General features: G+C 39.7%; 2 protein-coding genes across 2 annotated transcripts; one reads left to right on the top strand and one right to left on the bottom strand.

Moving 5' to 3' along the window:
• Positions 1–1,261: 1,261 nt before the first annotated feature.
• Positions 1,262–12,215, top strand: rab4b (RAB4B, member RAS oncogene family). The gene is made up of 8 exons (XM_015013891.2): positions 1,262–1,452; positions 4,905–4,985; positions 5,729–5,843; positions 6,505–6,567; positions 7,586–7,740; positions 7,830–7,925; positions 8,014–8,189; positions 8,276–12,215. The coding sequence occupies exons 1-7, from the start codon at positions 1,437–1,439 to the stop codon at positions 8,127–8,129; spliced, it is 642 nt and encodes a 213-aa protein (XP_014869377.1). The 5' UTR covers positions 1,262–1,436; the 3' UTR covers positions 8,130–8,189; positions 8,276–12,215.
• A 2,301-nt stretch (positions 12,216–14,516) lies between these two features.
• Positions 14,517–19,341, bottom strand: ap2s1 (adaptor related protein complex 2 subunit sigma 1). The gene is made up of 5 exons (XM_015013904.2): positions 19,180–19,341; positions 18,615–18,764; positions 17,540–17,653; positions 15,992–16,051; positions 14,517–15,877 (listed from the first exon to the last, which is right to left on the bottom strand). Exons 1-5 carry the CDS (start codon positions 19,180–19,182, stop codon positions 15,776–15,778), a joined length of 429 nt encoding a protein of 142 aa, XP_014869390.1. The 5' UTR covers positions 19,183–19,341; the 3' UTR covers positions 14,517–15,775.
• Positions 19,342–19,909: the final 568 nt, after the last annotated feature.

The raw sequence follows: 19,909 nt of genomic DNA, 5'->3' as shown, positions 1-19,909 counted from the left end.
GACACAGATATAATTCGCTCCTAACACAAACAAAAAAATATTCGGCCAAGGACACCTCAGTTCTGCATGCCTCTCTGTAGCACAGGAGCATCCTGATGTGTTTATATACTTGTTTTGGGGCCAACAAATGGAAATTAGGTCAAGTAGAGCAAACAGAAAAAAAAATTTTCCCAAAGAGACTAATTTAAATACATTTCAAAATTGACACAAAATGCTGTTTTAAGAGTAATATTTTCTTGCGACATTATAGGAAGAGCTCTGGACTGTTGTCATGCTCATCAAACTAGGTTAATCTACCTTTTGCTGTCTCAAGAAAACTCTGGATGTTTTATTATGTTTTTCTGCCACCCAGTGGCTTAGATACGCACTCACAGAAGTGCATATCAAAGCACTTGACTTGTGCTTAGATATGTATTTCATAGCATAGTATTTTATGGTACTTGTTCAGAAGATACTGAGAAATACCAGTCAGGCAAGCAGGGGAACAAAACAAGTTTGTGTTTTACTTTTACATGCTGCATTTAAAATCGCTGTTGTGTCTATTGTTGCATATTTGGCCATTTTGTTTGTCATTTTACTTTATATGCAAGATTGCTCAGGGAGCATGGAGTGTATGGGGTGTTTCTAAAGGTTGGTTCTATGATAAGAAACAAGAGCTATGTCCCAGTGGGCCTTGGCCTTTGTGTTTGTACAAATAAGCCATATCCTTTAGCAGAATATCAAAAAGAGAGAGTATGTTTTTTGATGCTGCTTAATAATATTGCAATCTATTTATAGTCTTTCACACATGGTACTGTACAACCTCTGTTGTTGAACATGTTCCTTTTGTGCTTCAATTACGAAATTGCAAAAAAAAAAAAAGTAATTATTGTTGGTTTATATTGTAAGTTAACTTGTAAAATATCACAACCCATTCGTTTCCCTAACAACCAAAGGCAAATCGGTTTTTAATAACAATGGAAAAATCTAGAAAGATAGTGACTGTCATCTAATGTTGCATTTAAGGGATCTGTTCTAATTTTAATTTAAGCTTGTTTAAGTGCAATTAAAATTTTTAAAAAGAAAATAATTTTGAAATCAATTGTTTATGTGTTTCATCTGATTTAGAAATGACTGAATGTGTTTTAGTTCAGCCAACAAATAGGACGTCAAAGGATAAATTAAACTTGTGAAACTTTGCTTTTAACAAATCTTGTGAAACTCGACTCCGACATTTTCGCGGAAAATTGAACGCCACACAACTTGAACGCCGATGACGTAAACACGTAAACTGCAGTGTTTGGTTGTGGTCGGAACAGAGGAAGCCAAGAAGGGGATCAAGGAAACCTCTAGCATCGTAGATAAACACCCGTGAAGACGTGTGAACCCAGCGGTCACACAACTGTAACTACACCAAAAAGAACCGTAAAAGGGTCCTTGACACAGCGAGGGTCAAGATGTCTGAGACATACGGTAGGTTTGTGGAGGGCTGGTGTGTAAATGTAGTTGTTAAACGTCCATGGCTCTGTCCTGTATTCCTATGTGACAGGTTGACTCTTAGCAACGCCGCTAGCTAGCTTGGTGTAAATACAGCCGACGAGATGCTTCATTGCGCTTATAATGAGCATTTTAAACTTATAGCTATCATTTAATTGAATTACTTTGAGACCTCTGCGTCTGTTAGCTAACAGTCTAGTCCTGCAATGGAGGATTATGTTGCCCCGTTAAGCAGTCAGTGTAACGTGAGCAAACAGATGGAGAGACGTTGTAAGTGAAAGTTGACCAAACTTCTGACGAAATGCAACAGCTCTTTGTCGGGCCACAAAGATGGTTCTTGCAGAAAATCCGATAATCTGGTTGATTGAATTTTAAGCCAGAGGGACCCACGTTGGCTACAGTGACCTCCCCGCATTTTTGAGTGGTGATGGTTTAATAAGAAGTAGCCTTTAGTCCGAGGCCGAGAAAGAGGAAGCTCCGCGGAGCTACGGTTCATTATGCCGCAGTTACCTGTAGATCTGCAGCAGCTAAATGTGTCGAGCATCAGTTCCCCATCCTGAATCAAAACAACTGCAAACTTCTCCTTTCCATAAAGCGGGAGATGCGTAAAAACCCAGCCGCTGCCGTTTCAATTTCTTTTACTTGTGCTAATATTTGCCAGTTTCCTGTTCACCTTCGACTCTGTCTGATACAAGCTCCAAAAGCACACCGATTCTCACATCACAAATGTTTTGAAATGCCACACCATCATCACCCTCTCCTGTTGCACGCCCAGTCACACTCTCGCCGTCTGTATCTACTTGAATTCCCCTCGCCGCCTCACTTCTTGTATGAAACTTTATCCATGGGGGTTGTATCTATGAGGAAAAGTGCCAGCACTAATGGTAGCTGTAATGGCCTTTCATCGATTTCTGCCTCAGTCTCGCTACACCGTCTTCACTGAAGGATCGGTTCTGCAAATGGCGAAAGCATCATGAAGCAGTGGTTGCATGTTAATTGGTTGCAGTAGGAATTTGTGGAATATTTAATTCATGTTTGCGTGTTATTGCAATGTAGTTGTCTGTGGAACATGTTTAAAATTACAGAATGAGAGACGTTTAAGGTGAAATCTGAGTTCCTACTGATGTTGCAAATCTGGATGAGAACGGCCAAAAAAAAACTAAATCTATCCATCTAGCTATCCATCTACTTGTCCGTCTGTCTTGCTCATTCATCCACTCACCATTCATTTAATGATTTATTCACTCATCCAGGCTGTTTGTCCATTTATCCATCTGACCCACCAGTCATTCATGTATTTGTCCTTTGTGCCTAGAGGAGGGCAATATGGACTTAAAGTTTTATCACAGTATTTTTGCAGTACTATTGTGATAACAATAAAAATGACAATAGGAACTATTTGTTACTTATATTTTAGGTAACTGTATGGCTCTGACTGCATGACGGAGCAGTCATAGTCCCACAAACACAGATGCTGCTTTTGAAAACCATGTCCATTTGGAATGCTCCTCTTTAGGACACAAATCACATAAACAAGTGTGATTTGTATCACTAAACCGCATATGGTAACTGCATTTAGTCATGCTTTTTGATTTATTGATATGCATTTCAAACATCATTAATTGGACTTTATTGTGACAATGATGAATGAAAATTCCTATAAGAAACGATACATGATGCAAGACACGATAAATGCTCATCCCTATTCCTTCATTCCTATCATTTCCTCATCTCTTGCCGTACTTTTACCTCTTGACTATAAGTTCCTAAAATTTGAGTCTGGATAAAGCCTGGCATTTTAGCAAAGAGTTTTGTAGGAACCCTGGAAATACCTACTTGATGCCTTTCTTTTAAGCAGCAATATTAACAAATCAGTTTTTGTTTAAGCTATACAAAATGGTTCTGAAATCCAAAATATAGCAAAGATTTCAAAGAAAATTGTGTGTGTGGTGGCGTTAGTTTTTGTAATACCTATTGCTTAATTTAGGCAACATGTGTCCAGATGCCAAATTTTAATCTCTAATTGAAAGCATTTCATGTACAACTTCCACAGTCACTTTGACAACTCGATGGCTATTTGCAGTTCTTATGAGGCAAGGTATAAGGTATGATGTCTGAAAAGCTTTGGCAAGCTTTTAGAACGGAAATGTCACCTTTTTATCTTATGGAAACTGTGTGTTTTGCAGCAAAACACTTCAATGCATTCACCGCTGCTAATCAGGTGGAATAAATCTGACCTCTAGCTGGTGTTGTTATTGGAAACGCCCGTCTCAACAATGATGCACCATAAACTGAGCTGCTGAAGGTGGCTACAAAACCGCACAATAAGTAAATCTCGCAGAAAGACAGAGTTTGCATTATACTGGTGAACAGCTCACAGGAGCTGGGTAGCCTGAGTGGTCTGCCTTTGATCCTGACAAGAAAACCTGTTGGAAGCTGCAAAATCATTGAGACTGGGTTTGGAGGGGGCATCTTTCCAGCGAGCAGAAACTCTGACATGATGAGGACCTACAATTAAATGGTTTAATTCAAAGCTTTTTCAGGTGTTGGTATGGCCCAGTCAAAGTCCAGGCCCAAAGCCAACTGAAAACTTGTGGCAAGATTTTGAACAAGGCTGTTCACTGACACACTTCATCCAGGCGAATGAGTCTGAAATATTTTACAAAGAAAGTGGGAGAACATTTCAGGGCTAAACAGTATTAGAAGTGCTCATAATGCGATTATTGAATATTCCAAGGACGATTTTGTCAACAGTAATTTTTCTTTTTCATTAATACAGTTTTAGTGACCATAGCCATATCATATACAAAACTTATTAATCATAAGTGGGCATCTAGGGCAGTTAGACCATCCAACTGGGTAAATATGTAATTGCTATGCTAACTGTGAAAACTCGACTGTTTACACAAAATCATATACAAACCAAGTAGTCCTTTCAGATTGTATCATTGCTAACTTTGATATGGCATTGAGAGTTAAATTGAAACCTTGACAGACTTTCAGTGAAAGGTGGTTCAACAAAATATCGACTCAACGGTTCAGGTTTTAATCAGCTAAACATTTTGGAAGCCGTTTATTGTTTTTCTCTTTTGCGTCATAGGTGGCCGCGCACAATTCCTCCGATCGATATCTTCAAAGTTTTTGTCTATGTCCAGGTTTGTTTTGTTTTCACCGTGAGACATGAAGAGTTTGCTTCACTAAAACCATTTTCAACCTCCGACAAACAACCGCAGCCTGTACAGCCTCAGAGATTCACATGCAAGGTTTTCTGATTAGCGGGGCGATTGGAGGTTGGCGGATTCAGTGAAAGTAATGACTTTAACAGGATTAGGAGTTTATCCGAGGCTCGTCTCTGGTGCAAAGAGCCGACAGCCGATCTGCTGCCGACGTCGATGATTGAACTCTGCCTCCTCTCGTCTTTTTTGCAGACTTCCTGTTCAAGTTCCTAGTGATCGGCAGTGCTGGTGCGGGGAAATCCTGCCTCCTCCACCAGTTCATCGAGAACAAGTGTAAGTCTCAGTGAAAAGAGGTCAGCCGTCCTCCTTCTGAGAGGAAAGAGAAACAAGATTCATTGACTCACTGAAGAATGAAACCACAACGACAAAGTGTACGCCAGTCCTGTTGTCTGACATTTAGTGCAGGGTATTGATAACTATACTGTACATATTGTACTCCGCAGCTTTAAACTAGATAGTTTTCTACATTTTGATTCTAGAGTATGTGATGAAAATTACACTTTTTGAAAGCTCTCTGATTGTTTTGACAGAACAGAACATTATATCTTCATAAAAGTCAACGTTGTTCAAGTGTATATAATAAACCTGTCATTCAGAATGAAAGGGACGTTTTGTAAAACAGCATTTAAACTGTTAGACTATAAAACTGTCGAGATAATGTAAGCAGTACAGTCAGCTCCAAGGATCTCGCTTAAATAAAACTTTACATTGTAAATGTTTCAAGTTTTCACATGAATCTCTAGTTTAGTGAATGTTTCAGTTTTTCCTAATGAGATCAGGAGAGATGCAGGAGTCTGAACAAGTATTTTCCCACTTAAAGATTTCAGATTTTTGTCACACACTTCAAACAAAGTTTGCAGATCCAAAAGTTTCAAACGCACAACACAATAACGGCAGATGACATCAGGTTTAAAATTGTGGGAACACCTATAAAGCTGTGTCCTTCTTTACTGCAGTGTAAACTGCATAAATATGACATTTCTTTGTTTTTAATCTGTCCCATCTCTCCTGTGCAGTCAAACAGGACTCCAACCACACCATCGGCGTGGAGTTCGGTTCCAGGGTGGTCAATGTCGGCGGGAAGACGGTCAAACTGCAGATCTGGGACACTGCCGGACAGGAGCGATTCCGGTAACGTCTCGTGAATCTTCCTGCCGAGGTTTCGGCAGTCTGTGAGCGAGATGGAGGGGTTTTCACCGAGCCCTACACGCAGAGCGACAGTCAGGCTTGACACAATAGCAGATTTTGCTGGGCGATAAATTGTCCCTGAAGTTATTGCGATAAACGATAATATTGTCACTTTGAGACCATTTTCAAATAGTATAATAATAGTAATGGCATATTAATGTAAGTACAAAGTGTTTCATTTCTAAAGAATATTTAGGACGTTTAACATTTAAAAATCCAAAATAAACAAACAGAAATAGCTTACGAAGGATCTGTAACCAAAATTTAGTTTCAAAAAGTATTTATCTGTCAGCGTACACAGGCAAAAGTGTCGGGTAGGACTTTTGTAAAAATAAATAAATAAATAATAATAAAAACCACATCGTTCTGGATGTCAAATGTTTGCAGCATTTTTCAAAATGTCGGTTCTTCAGTGATATTAAAGTGGACCATCTCTGACAATTGTTCAAATGGAAATTATTAAGCTAATTTTAATTCGTCGTGCGACTAGTTGAATTATTGCCTAGTCTGACAGTTCGTTTGCTCTCTGAAATTATTTTAGTGTATTGAAGTCGAGTATTTACGGGAAGAGAGCGTTTTTGTCTTACGTTGCGTCTTTTCACAGTTCTGTGACACGCAGCTACTACAGAGGAGCAGCTGGAGCCCTCTTGGTCTATGACATCACCAGGTAATGATTGCACTCGTTAACATCACTTCCTGTTTTTTTTTATTTATTTTTTTTATGTCCTCTTATACTTGAAATGATCTGTGTTTATTAAAAAAAAACAGAAAAAAACAACTCCGTGAATGGTAGCCATCCAAAAGCAAATCATTTTGATCTGTTGCAGTTGCATCTGGCTGGACTCAAAATTGAAACGTACTGATGTGTGAAGCCCAAACTGCAAATAGTTTTCTGCTCTACTCACTTTAGATTAATTTCCTCTCTGTCTGTTTTTATAAAATATGAGTCATAACTATTATAGAGTCTCCATAGTCGAAAATGACTTAAGTAGATGCAGTGAGACATGAAGACGAAGAGTAAAGGATTTGTGAAATTGAGGGAGGGGAGCGAGGCAGAGAAGGAATGCGATCCAGTTTGGAGTTTCTGTCACCAAAGGGAGGTCTCATCTGTGGGCAGCAGGGAAGCAGGCGGCATTCTTGGACTAAGGGAAGGAGAACGACCATGGGAAGCAGATTGAGGTCGAGTCGCCTCATTTCATCGCCGTGTGGACAAGCAGTTACATCAGCCCGTGCTTGTCAGTGAAAACAGCTGTTAAACAGGCCTACACCCTGTTTTACCTCACTGACCTCATGTTGCCATAGACACCAAGGCACGCAACGGGCTGTTGTTGAGCAATATTATATGTGTCACGTACCGCTACGTATGTATGTGGTAATTACCAACACGTCAACACGGGGAAAAGGCTTAGATGAACCGCCATATCTTAAAGGTTTGCAGTTGGGCCGCTGCAGGATCTTGTTTTGTAACCTTACTTTGCTATAAGCTTCTCCACAACGTCCCCTCTGTCCTGCCTGCTTTGTTTTTTGGTCTTCATGATGCCATTTCTTCCCACTCATATAGTCATTGTCAAGTTAAAAATGATAAAATGCAAGTTTGTACTTTTAATCGAACGAAATCTGGAAAAAATACCCTTTGTTCGTTTCATACTCTGCACTGAAACTGCATTCAACTTGTCGCGTTACAGCCGTGAAACGTACAACGCGCTGACCAACTGGCTGACGGACGCACGGACACTAGCGAGCCCCAACATCGTCATCATCCTGTGCGGAAACAAGAAAGACCTGGACGCGGAGAGAGAAGTGACGTTCCTGGAAGCCTCGCGGTTTGCTCAGGAGAACGGTAACTAGCGTTGGGTTTATCTCGCAAAACGTTTCGCGGCTGTATTCGACTCATGAAATTCTACCCGCATGTTTTTGCCTCGTACTCAGAACTAATGTTTCTGGAGACAAGCGCTCTGACGGGTGAAAACGTCGAGGAGGGATTCCTGAAATGCGCTCGCACCATCCTCAACAAGATAGATTCAGGTACACTTTTAATTGGTTTGGTAAAGACGGGGACCTCTGCCAGAGTTTTGTTGACATTTTCTTCCCTTTTGGTTCCTTTTTTCTAAAGGGGAGTTGGACCCTGAGAGGATGGGCTCAGGAATCCAATATGGAGACGCCTCACTGAGGCAGCTGCGGCAGCCGAGAGGCACGACGACGCAAAACAAGCAGCAGTGTAACTGCTAGGGGTCGGACTCCGTCCTTACTTGAACCCGCTGGCCCATACGGAGAGACCGCCCCCTACAGGTAGGTAGCGAGACATCAACCGAGGCTGGATCACGTCACTGTACAACTCCCTGAAACTGATGAGACAACGTCCGTTTCTCCTGCAGCTCATCTCCAGGTGTTTTTGGGTGTGTGCGACTGCTGTCTCATGCACTTTAGACCACCTGGATCAGTGTTGGTGGGTTGGGGGGCACTACTTTGATGACCCCTGACCTCCAACCTCTGGTAAGCCTCCTTACCTGAGTGGTTCAGGTTTTTATCCCGCATCTGGACAGCTTAACCCACTACCCCCTCCCTCTCGGTGCGAAGACGGTGCGATCACAAAGAAGGCACTCCGTCATCAGATGCCAGAGGAGGACATGTCAAGGGTTTTGTTTTGAGCTTCTCTCCTGTCGTTTTTACGTCTTCGCTTTCCCACGCTGGTTTTAAGCCACCCTAAGATGTTTTCCTGCGTTTGCACTTCATTGACTGTAAATGATTGTGAAGCTCCTTCGAGCATTTTCATCACTCGGCCTCCGGCCGATTAGTTAATCGAAGCAAATCGTAACCGATAGTGACTCTGTGATAAACGGTCTAAATGTGTACTCTCAAAAGAGGTCATCATCTTCCTCCATAGTTTGGCTTAAAAATGTCGTATTCAGGTTTCTATCAGACGCCACGTCTGTGGTTTGTCATCTTATGATGCTTCTCATTTGATCAGAAAATTGAAGAGTAGTGGGGTTCGGGTGGAGCTCAGTCAGACCCAGAGTGTTCAATCATTGAGTGTCTCAGTGGAAAATGCTTGGTTTTTGAATTGCAAATGCACCGTAATGACGTAGAGCGATGGCTTTTAGGTTATCCTCCATACTTTAAATACTTTGGTCAGACGTTTGCATCCTTTCATCCACCACATTGATCCTGTTCTTTCTTTTTTTTCTGCAGTGATTATATACCATACAGTTGCAATGAGTTTTAGAAGCAAGAATTGGGAGCACCAATGTGAATTGATTGCAGCTTTTTTTTTTGTAGTCCACACAGTGTCAAAAATTACATGTAAACCCTCAAATATAAACACACAGTAATATTTGCATACATTTCTCTTTGGGTGATGCAGAGAAACTACAAGTTTTGAAGCCATAAAGACAATAATTCTGCCTGGACGTTTTTGCCAGTCTTCTCAAATTTGTTGCTGGACGGCTCAGATTCTTTGAGCAGAGTTTTCACATCTTCAGCAGGGTTCAGGTCAGATCCATCCCAGATTCCAGAAGCTTGATGTCAGCCCGCTTTATCAGCTCCAGAACCAGTTTTTTATCTGCGTTTTGAATCGCTGTCCTGTTTAAAAACACTCAGTTGTGTCCAAGTTTGAACCTACTGTTGATCTGAGACGAAGCTGAAGAATTTGTAGCTAGTCAGCCGTCTTCTTTTTTGTACCCATTTTATGCAGCACCAGCATAAACGGCAATGAAACAGACATCAGCATAATGCTGCCACCACCGTGCTCGGCAGTCTGTTCTGTGTTCTTGGGTTTTTAAGCCTCACCGTGTCTCCTCTAAACATGCTCCTCCTCCACAGTTAAATCTTTGACTCTTCTCTCCTTGTGTTCACATTTCCATCGAGGTTAAAGGTCGTGACAGTGGAGCGAGTGTTTGTTTGTTTGACAATGGTGTCCCAGCATCTCTCTGAGCTTTCTGGGTGATTCTTGACCAGCCTAACCAATTTCCTTTCATTGAAGCTGATAGTTTGGGTAAACCTATTAAAAATGTATTTAATAAGCTGGCCCAGTATCCAATCAGAATTATTGTAGAAGTTTTTACATATATATATATATATATATATATATATATATATATATATATATATATATATATATATATATGCACACTTGTATTTACAATTTTACATCTTCACAGGTGTTGTTTCCGAAGCCATTCAGGCTGTATGTTCTATAATCATTTTATTCTCCAAAGAACACTTAAAACAACTAATTTCAGCCCAAATTAAAAGGCGACTATCTGACCTAAACTGTGTTTTACTCCAGCGTTTCACTCCCGTCCACGTCATAGTGCAACAAAGGGGAAATTTGATTCCCAAAGATTCCAAACATGTAAATACTGAGCCATATTAAAAAGTTAAGGCGGTAAGACCTCTGTGATGTCTAGTCCTAATTTACTGACAGATTTGGAGCCGTTTGCCTTTTTATTTTAAAACCAGTGTTGTGCTCCTCTTCCTGGGCTTTTTCCTTCACGAGCTCCCAATGATCCACACTGCTCTCCACGCTAATGCTGGATCAGGAATTTGACGGCGAGCGCAGCTTCCTGCTGTTGGAAGTTTTCACGGTTCCTCAGATTCGTCATCGAGCTTCGCGGTCAATTATTCATGTGTGGTTGTGTGGGGAAGTGATGATTCAGAAATCTGTTTGCAGCCTTAAAAGTAACTACGTAAGCACACAATCTATAAAGAAGTATTAGGGTTATATGGAGGAAGAAAAAAAAGGTAGATTTTTTTTTTTATATATGCATTTTTCTGAATTCCCATTTGAGAATAAAGTTGAAATGTCGAGAATAAAGTCAAAGGGGTTGGTAGGAGTGTCAAAAGTTTCATTTGAAAATAGTCAAAATATTGGGGGGGGGGGGAGCCATTTTGGTAAGATTAGAACATTAGAGAGTTGAAATGTAAAAAACTTTCCAAGAAAATGTGACCTTGAGAAAAGACAGATTACCTTTTCAAATTGTTGTGGGAAAAAGTCAAAACATTTTCAGAAAGAAAGAGAATGTCAAAGGAAAATTGGAACTATCAAAAATTGAGTTGAAATGTAGCTGGGGGGGCGGGGCATATTTTCAAAGAATAAATTGTACAGGTGAGCAAAACATTGAGACTGTAATTGTTAAACCAAACAAAGACCCACAACAGTTGAAAAAAAAAGAAGAGCTGCTTTAACATAACACTGCAGTTCGGGGTTTTGTCCGTTGTTCTTTCCACTCTGAATTTTTCAAATATGAAGTAAGATTTTGACACTCTGTGAAAATTTCAAACTTATTCTTGATTCTATGACTCGATATTTCAACTTTAAAAAAAAATCTGTTCTAGTTTGTTTTAGTGAGCCAACTCAGGTTATAAATTACTTTGGTGGGGGGGAAATGGAAGCAGAATTTCCACTGAAAGTGTTTCCTCTGTCTTCGGATCACTGAGGCAGACATTCTGGTGATGCTGGGTGGGGAATCGGGTTCCACCTCAGTACCTTTCCAAACCCCCCCACCACCTTCCTACTAAAGAGACAGGCACTGCTTGTGTGAATTGCCCATTCAATGGTTGATGAAAGCAGCCAGCTAAACGTTTGTCTTTACCCTTAATTATGAGGTTTTGTCCCTCCAGGCTCACGGTGGATATTTTAACCCGAGTGAGTCTGCACACTGAAGGGAAACTCGGGGGGGCGACTTTCTGTGTTTTTAGGGTATCAAGAGTGGTGAAAATGTGTTGCTTTACATTGTGTGAGTCTGTCATATCTGAAAGTGCACTTTTACTTTTACAGTTTTGTTTTCTGAATATGCTGTAACTATAGAAATGTAAATGTTATTTTACTTGAAAAATATACTTTAATAAAGATTTTAATGTAGATGTTATCAGCTCTTATTGAATTACAACTGAGGTTCCTAATTTTGGTCTCCTTGTGTCTGTCGTCACCCATGCTGTGGTGGAGCGAAATCATCTTGTTCGCTTTGTGAGAAAGCAACGGACTCGTCCTGTTTTAATACACATTTATTGTTTTAAATGTTTCAGTTCTGCTGACTCGCAGTTGAAGCGCATTAATATGTGTGTACAGGTTTAAGCAGCGGTCCGAACAACAACACAAGCATCGTTTCTTCACTTGTCTGGACTTCATCACTGGGGAAACACAATCCTGACTCGGTTGTTTTGTAAATGATGTGATATATTCAGCCCAAATATTACTGTACATTTTAATTATATCCTATGTTGTAAATACAAATTGTCAATTGTCTTATTGAGGGTGAGTATTGCTCATTGTTTTAATTATGCAATTCCCAGTAAACTGCTTGTTTTTCATTTAAACAGTTCCCTGTTCGTTTTCTTCTTCTTTGGTAATACCAAACGAGTCATTGAGTACAAACCAATCCTCCCTGCTGCTTCCTATGAGCAGCGACTACAATTCAGATTTATTGGCAGCTAGCTTGATGGAGCCTGAAACTTCACGTCGGAATCTGCGCACTTGATTCATTTCCTCGCGCCGCCATTCTTCGGTCGAGTTGTTTCTTTCAAAAGGCCGTCAGGTTTGAGGTTAGGACATCGGAAGTCTCGCGAGATAAATAGCAAGTGCCCTCCGCGTCCAGTTGTGTAAATTTATGCTCCCGGGTCGATGGAGTAACGACTAGAGGGGCGTAATGTTGCTGATGTGGACACATTGACTGAATGATCGCACGCCTGCTGTGAAGATGACCTCATAACCGAACAGTGGGGTTTACTACGTTTGAGGTTTGGCCACTAGATGGTGCTAAATGTTAGCCAGAAAAATGCTGGCTACTCCTTATATTTGCCCGTATTTATGCCTAGACAAAATAAGATCAGTAACTTTAAGAGGTTTCAGTAGGATTTAATAGTTTAAGTCGTGTCAAAGATTATTAAAAGCACATTTTCTTTGTAAAGCACTTTTATAAAAACTCAGTTTACAAACAAAATTACAAACAGAAAAAAAAAAACATTAGGTTCTGGATCATTCTAAAACTTTAATATTTTATTCTGTTTAGGTGTAAGACGCACGAAGTAGAACCTCTGCCTTAGTCTTGGGTCATTTGTAAATTTTAAATAGTTTTTTTTCCCCAGGTTTTCCCTCCATTTATTCAGCCATCAACTTTGACCAGTTTTATTCTTTTCTACAAGAGAAGCATCTCTGCAGCAGCATGATGCTGCCACCACGTTTCATGGTGGTGATGTGCAAATGTAGTTTTCCACACCACTCAGCATGTTACATGTCAGGCTCATCTGACCAGAGCACCAGCAAGTTCCTCTGGATTTCTTTTTGCCACTCTTCCATAAAAACAGGATGCGACGTGCATGACTCACTGCGCTGCCAAACGAACCTAAGCTGTTGATCTAAGCAGCTTCTCCAGAGATACAGCGGTCTGATTAATGCTCTTCCTGTTAGACCTGTCAGCTTAGGTGGGCAGTGGGTCTTCGATGAACAGAACTTTTTATAATGATTTTTACAGCACATTTCAGCAGCAAGCCAAGTCAAAGTGCTTTTCAACGGAAAAACGCAATACAATGAACAAAACAAAAAAAAAATATTGTATGGCATAGAAATGCTGCATCTCCATGTTTGGTTCTGTGGACGCAGAGACTAGAGCCAGAAGACCTGAGTGGTCTGGAAGGTTGACATAGCAACGGGACTTTCATGCATTTTGGTGCTGTGTTGTTCAGTGATTTACAAACTAAAATATTTTAAAGTCCATTCTCTCGGAGCCAGTAGAAGGACTTCAGAACCGGAGTGACACACTCCATTTCCTAAAGTGTTAGTGAGAACGTGAGCAGCATTTCAGATCTACTGTGGGCTCTGGTCGAGTGAAGCTCGGTACAGTCAATCCGGGATTGTCAATCCGTAAACTGTGGCAAACGAGGCACAAGCAATGTTGATGTTTTCGTCAATGATTTCAGCTAAGAACATTTCCTTTGCGTGTGTTGGTGTTGAATGGTAGCTTCGCAGCCTCTCCTTGTAGTTTTCATACTGAACTGAAGTTTTGCGCCATTTTCACTCAGCCCTTCGACAATGGCCCCCTTCATTTCTCACTAGTTGAGCAATTCTCCACTGAACTCTCACTCAACTTTCACTTTAATGGGAGCTTGTATTGTAGAAAGTTATTTATTGGATTATCTGCTGAAAGGGATATGGGAAAGTAAACTTGAAGGTTTCAACTGTGCCGCCCTTAAAAGTAAAGAAAAAAAAATGGCAGACAGGTTTAACACCCAACACTGTTTTAAACTTCCCCACATCTGTAAACCTGATCTGTTTTTGTGATGCTGTTTGTTCACTGATTTTCTTTGAAGAGCCCCTCTGCCTTTTTAAATATAAATACAGCTGTTCTCTGATTAAATTACACTCAGGTGGGCTATTTACTACCTAAGAGACTTATCTTGGTAAACTGGGATGAATACAAATGCGCCTAACATGTTTTACATTTTTATTTGTAAAATGTTGACCTTTTTTTTTTAGATCACTCCATGTCTAAAATCCCTTTAAAAAAAACACTGAAGTATATAGCTTTAATTGTGACAAAGTGTAGAAAAGGTACAGGTTAATGGATGCTTCCATGGCGGTCCAATCATTTAATGACATCATAAGTCATACTAATAAAACAGTTTGGTCAATTTTTTGTTTATTTACACAAAAATGGGACATACAGGTGTTGAACTGGAGACATCTTATGAGGTTCACAAGAAAGGAAGCGGCAGATTGTTCACTATTGTTCGATCGATAACAAAACGTCTGTCGACATGTGAAATCAACTGTGCGACTGGATATGGTTAAAATTAGAATGACATTTTCAATTTCACAGGCGTTTAACTCCAGCAGAGACACGTATAAAAGCAGATCGTTTCGACTGCACGAGGGAGCTTAAAATGCAATTTCGCTTTATGGAGAGCCAGAGGAATGTACGACTCTGTACGACTTCATTTCATAACACTCGACGACAAGATGCACTGTATTTACACACACCGCACTGAGCAAACGTCACATTACTGCCTCATGGGGAAAATACGCTGAATGTCTTAAGTTTCGTCTCCATTTCAAGTGTTTTGAGAGGGACCCAACAAGCACCGTTTGTTGAAATGAAAAATCAGTCAGAGATAATCTATCATGTCATCCGCCGCCCTGAAGGATGCCTGACACGGCACGGGTTAGCACAACGTTGAAACGGTACTCCATTCGAGTAGGATGAAGTCGCTGTGCTGATTTAATCGCTCTAAAATAGATTTCTACTTGTCTGCTTGCAGCGAGAGTTGAATAAAAAATGCAAATGAGCCTTGAAGAATACTGTAACGCTCCCGAGGCTATTGCTTTTTGACTGCAAGGCTTTCATTACCATCTGTGGTCCTCATTTTGGGTTTTTTTTCTGGTGCTTGTTAGTTAAAAGTAGTGCCATTAGATAAATGTATGGGTTAAAGAGCAACAAAAAGGGGACTGGGGCTAACAGGTTTACACCGGTTTCCACAGTGCACAGAGATAAATGAGTCGATTTACTTGTTAATACACAGAATAACTAGTTTCTGCACCCGCTGGCTGAGACAGAACACAAACATGACTGCACCTTAATGAGGATTTCAAACAGTAACAAATACAAGTGTTTTGTTTCTGTTCGCCTACTGACAACACTAGCTGTTCCACGTGTACAGAATATTGCAAAGTATAATTTTTTTTCCACGGCAAGCAGTGTAGTTTACCTCGAATATCAATATTTAGACAATATTGGCTACGTTCTCTAAAATGCTGCTTCCCTGCGGTCATTGAAGGAGTGGCAGGAGAGAGACGTGGTTGCTTTTCAGAGCGATATAAAACACGGAGAAGCTAGGGTTGAATGCCAGGGGCTGCAGATGAGTGGGGGGAGAGGGATCGACTTCTACTCTAGTGACTGGAGCATGAGGAGCTGCTTGAGGACCTTGGTCTGACTGGTCTCCCTGATCTCTCCTGCCAGGAACATCTCGTCCACCACGGTGTACACCTTGAAACGCACACAGGAAGTAGACGGGAAAAAAAACAAACAAAAAAAACACAAGGAGTTGTCATCTGGGTTGTAAAACAATTGCAAAGTGTCGACATGGAAAAACAATCTCACCTTGTAAAAGTTGAACACAAGGTCCAGTTCACACACATTGTGGAAATATTCATTTAGCACCTTCAGGGAAAAGAAGAAGAAGAAAAAAAATCAGGAGAAATCAATGTTCTGATTGAAACAAGCTAATTTAATAGCATGTTGAGCACAATAATGACTTCATGAATCTGCAAAAGTGTCAATTCTGTCTTCGACTGGCAGGAAGCAATTTTACATTAAAATTGCTCGTACGCCGAGCGGTGATGGAGAAGCTGCAGCACACTGAAAATATCAGCCACTTTTCACAAAACTGAACAGTGTGTCAAATGGCTATGGAGCTACAGTGCATCATGTCAATATGACAAAGAAAACAGAATCATCCCAGAGGGATAAAAAAAAAATGAAAAGGAGAGGCGGAAAACACATTTATAACTTACTACATTTGAAGAGATGTTCATTTCAACCTGTTGTTGAAATAATGTGACAAAACTCATTTGGTGTCTCTAACATCTTATTGCATTTTTTAACTGTACACGTCAGATAATGAGTAGTCTATGGATATGAAGAGAAAAGGGGGAGAAAAAACCATTTTTCTCTCATTTGTCTAAATGGATTAAAGACATTGGAAATCTCGAGCCACAGCCATAGCACCAAATGAATGAATCTTAAAAAAAAAAAAAAAAAAAAAAAAAAAAAAAGGGCAGAAAAAAAGAGTGCATCTTTTTTCTCTAGATGTGGCCATATAGAACACAGGAGGCTCACTTTAAGATCCTGCATTGCTGTACATTAAATGTCTCTGTCAAGGTCAAACAGTAAATTAAAAGACTTTCACTCCTGAGCAGTCAAGACAAAAATGCTCAACTGTTTGTCTTAGGAAAAAAATAAATAAACCTGATTGTACTTTAAGCTTGACATTTCAGAAGGCAGTTGACTAAATGATAGAGACACATAACGCAAGACAAAAATATTACAATATGTTGCAAACATTTTACATTGGTTTTAAAATCGGCTATGCTTCATTTTTAAGTAGTTTTTACATTGCTTTAGGACTTGATCTATAAATTTGAATAGCTCAACAATCATTCATTTAAATTTTACTTTGCTTATGTTGGAGCAATGGGGAAAAATTGTGTTCACAAAATTCTGCGAAAACAAATCCCATGGGATGGCCTCTTTATTAAGTACATCTTACTAGATCTGGGTTGTAGAAAATGTTACCTTCAGAACTGCCTTAATGCTTTATGGCAAAGAATGAGCAAGTGCTTCCAGAAATATTGGTCCATACAGATATAAAGGCATCAGGCAGTAACTGTGACTACAAAGTAACTTATTTGATGTCCTTACAGTGAGATAATACTTCAACTGACAGGAGAAATAATCAAGTTTGACATTTAGATGCAGCAAATAAATAAACCAGAAAACATTCTTTAAAAAAAATAAATAAATAAAAAAAAAAACAGTAAAAAGAAAGAGAAACCCTCTGGAGACATTCCTGGAAACCAGCAGACCACAACAACTAGATCATCACAGTTCACATGCTCTGTCTACATCGTGTGCGTTTCAGTTACTTACCTCCACAAAGTTGTGGATGGCTTCGAGGTATGCCAGGTTGTTGTCGGTCACGTCAACACAGATGCAGAAGTAGAGGCCAGCGTAGCGCCGGTAAATGATCTTGAAGTTCCTGAACTGCGGGAGTAAAACAAAGAAATACTTGTAGTAACTCAGTGTCTCGTTTCATAACATCAGCACTTTCACCGGCGCCCGATGTCCACAGCTTCCCCATAAAAAAAAAAGTTGCGTAAACGTATAAAATCCGCAACATGAAGAAAAAAACAAGGTCAGATTTTTGTTTGTGTCTGATGGCTTGGAGCATCAGATGCATCAACCTTGAACTGAAGGCTGCACAATTCAAGGTTGTAGAGAAACTCGGGTTCCTTTGAGTTTAATGAGTCACATTTAAGCAAAGGAAAATGACTTGGCAAAGGTGATTTTTTTGTACATTTGTAGGATTCTTGTGCACATCTTTTTCCTGCAAAAAGTGATGTACAATGTACAGCACATGGTCTGCCTAATAAAGTCAAACTAACTGTCCAAGCAGTTGACGTGTGAGTATTAGACACCGTTACTGGTTTCAATGCAACAATATGATAATCCCATTCAAAATAAAAAAATGAGTGAATTATGACTAATTTTAGCCTCTCCTAAAAAATGTTAATGCCCTGTACAATAAGCTACAGGTAAATTATTCGCTTGATATGAAAATGGTTGATGCAGGACGCCTACAAACATAAAAGCTTATATAATTTAAACTGAAATACTTCACATTTTTAGTTGTTTACATTTGAAGTGTTTTCAGTATCAAATAGCTTTTCTTTTCAGCGGATACTTTCATTTCAAGTAGTGATTACAGATTTCATTTTGAGGGAAAACAACAGACGGCTTCCATAAGAACAATAGTCACAGAGCACAGAGAGACTGCAGCTTTGCGCCAACTAGTTGGAAAACAGCAATTATGTTAATCTAGACTCTTAGCAAGATATTTTAACAACAAACACTCTTGGGAAAATGTTCAGAGTCATCAATCTGCTGGAGAGAAAACTGCGCAAAAGAATGTAACGTAAGTTAAACATGAACAAAATCCCCTTACCTCAACGAAGTTGGTATGCTTGGCGTCCCTGACAGTGACCACGGCATGCACTTCCTCGATCAGCTTCTGTTTCTCGTCGTCATCGAACTGCATGTACCATTTGGCCAGCCGTGTCTTCCCTGCTCGGTTCTGGATGAGGATGAAGCGGATCTTTACGAGGAAAAGATAACAGAAAGATAAACATTAGTAAAGCTACAACAAAAATACAAAATATCAACTTAGTCAAAGCAATTTAATATGGGAAGACAAAAAAATATATAGATTTAACGTTTTAAAGCTGGACAGGTTTGCAAAGAAATCATTGTAGCTAGAAACTATTAGCCTAGCTAATGTGAAATGACTACAGCTATTTATTTAGCAACATAACAGTTCAATTAAAAAGCCAGCCATATTTTTAAACTAGTTTGGGTCAATTGTATACATTTTAACTCTTTAGGTCAATAAAAAAATCGCTAACGTTTTTCATTTCCTGCTGACTGAATGAAGAGCTTATCAGTCCAACGGTAGCAAATTCCAACTGATATTTTAGGTAAAGCACATCAACGCAAAACAATGACATAGTTACCATTTTCGTTTCCCAAATAAAGTCTTTGAGAGCTCCAGAATAGCGCGTTCCTGAGCAGAAAAAGCACCACTTTTACACTAACACATCAGTATTTCTTCTATTGACCGCTCGTCCGCTATCTTATCAAGCTAACCGGAAGTGCAAAGCTACGCCAAAGTGCCGTTGCATGATGGGAAACGTGTTTCTGTTGCACTGGTAGGAACTCAGAGCTTTCATTTTCAGAACTACAAAACCCATAGATCCTGCTTGACGATTTCTTAATAAGTTGCGTTAAAAGTCACATGAGTCCATCCGTTGGTTGCGGTGCAGATACGGGAATTCCGGCTTTATTTTTCAGATCCGAAAGAAATGGCTCAGATATTCAACAAGAACTGTTTGGATGTTCTCACACAGTTCTTTGAGACATTAACCATTATTAAACAACCGCTCTGACATTTAATTTGCATATGTAGCTACGTACACGAATATGTAGAATATCAATACTGTTCAACTTCAGCTTTATTACAAGCTTTCAAATATTTTGAATACAGAAATGTCATTCTTGTTATGGACAAGGATATATGAAGCCAAACGATGCCACTCATTGCATCTAGGCACAGGAAAGCATGAGATTCTAACAGTGCCATAACCATTACTGAATGTGTCAGTAAAAATATAATATGCTGTAACTAATTTTAAAACAGAAAAGCAACAATTATTTCAACCACTTCCAAAACAAGTAATCAAACTA

Source organism: Poecilia mexicana, unplaced genomic scaffold (assembly GCF_051168715.1).
Source record: "Poecilia mexicana isolate PSO_F unplaced genomic scaffold, ASM5116871v1 scaffold_13, whole genome shotgun sequence".
Classification (NCBI taxonomy): Eukaryota; Metazoa; Chordata; class Actinopteri; order Cyprinodontiformes; family Poeciliidae; genus Poecilia; species Poecilia mexicana.
This window is presented reverse-complemented; position numbering and strand designations above follow the sequence as displayed.

Excerpts from the sequence above, each read along its gene's own strand:
- rab4b (XM_015013891.2), top strand. Across the intron at positions 4,986-5,728 it reads CCAGTTCATCGAGAACAAGT|TCAAACAGGACTCCAACCAC; the intron begins GTAAGTCTCAGT and ends TCTCCTGTGCAG. Across the intron at positions 5,844-6,504 it reads GCCGGACAGGAGCGATTCCG|TTCTGTGACACGCAGCTACT; the intron begins GTAACGTCTCGT and ends GTCTTTTCACAG.
- ap2s1 (XM_015013904.2), bottom strand. Across the intron at positions 16,052-17,539 it reads CCATCCACAACTTTGTGGAG|GTGCTAAATGAATATTTCCA; the intron begins GTAAGTAACTGA and ends TTTTCCCTGAAG. Across the intron at positions 15,878-15,991 it reads TTGTGTTCAACTTTTACAAG|GTGTACACCGTGGTGGACGA; the intron begins GTGAGATTGTTT and ends GTGCGTTTCAAG.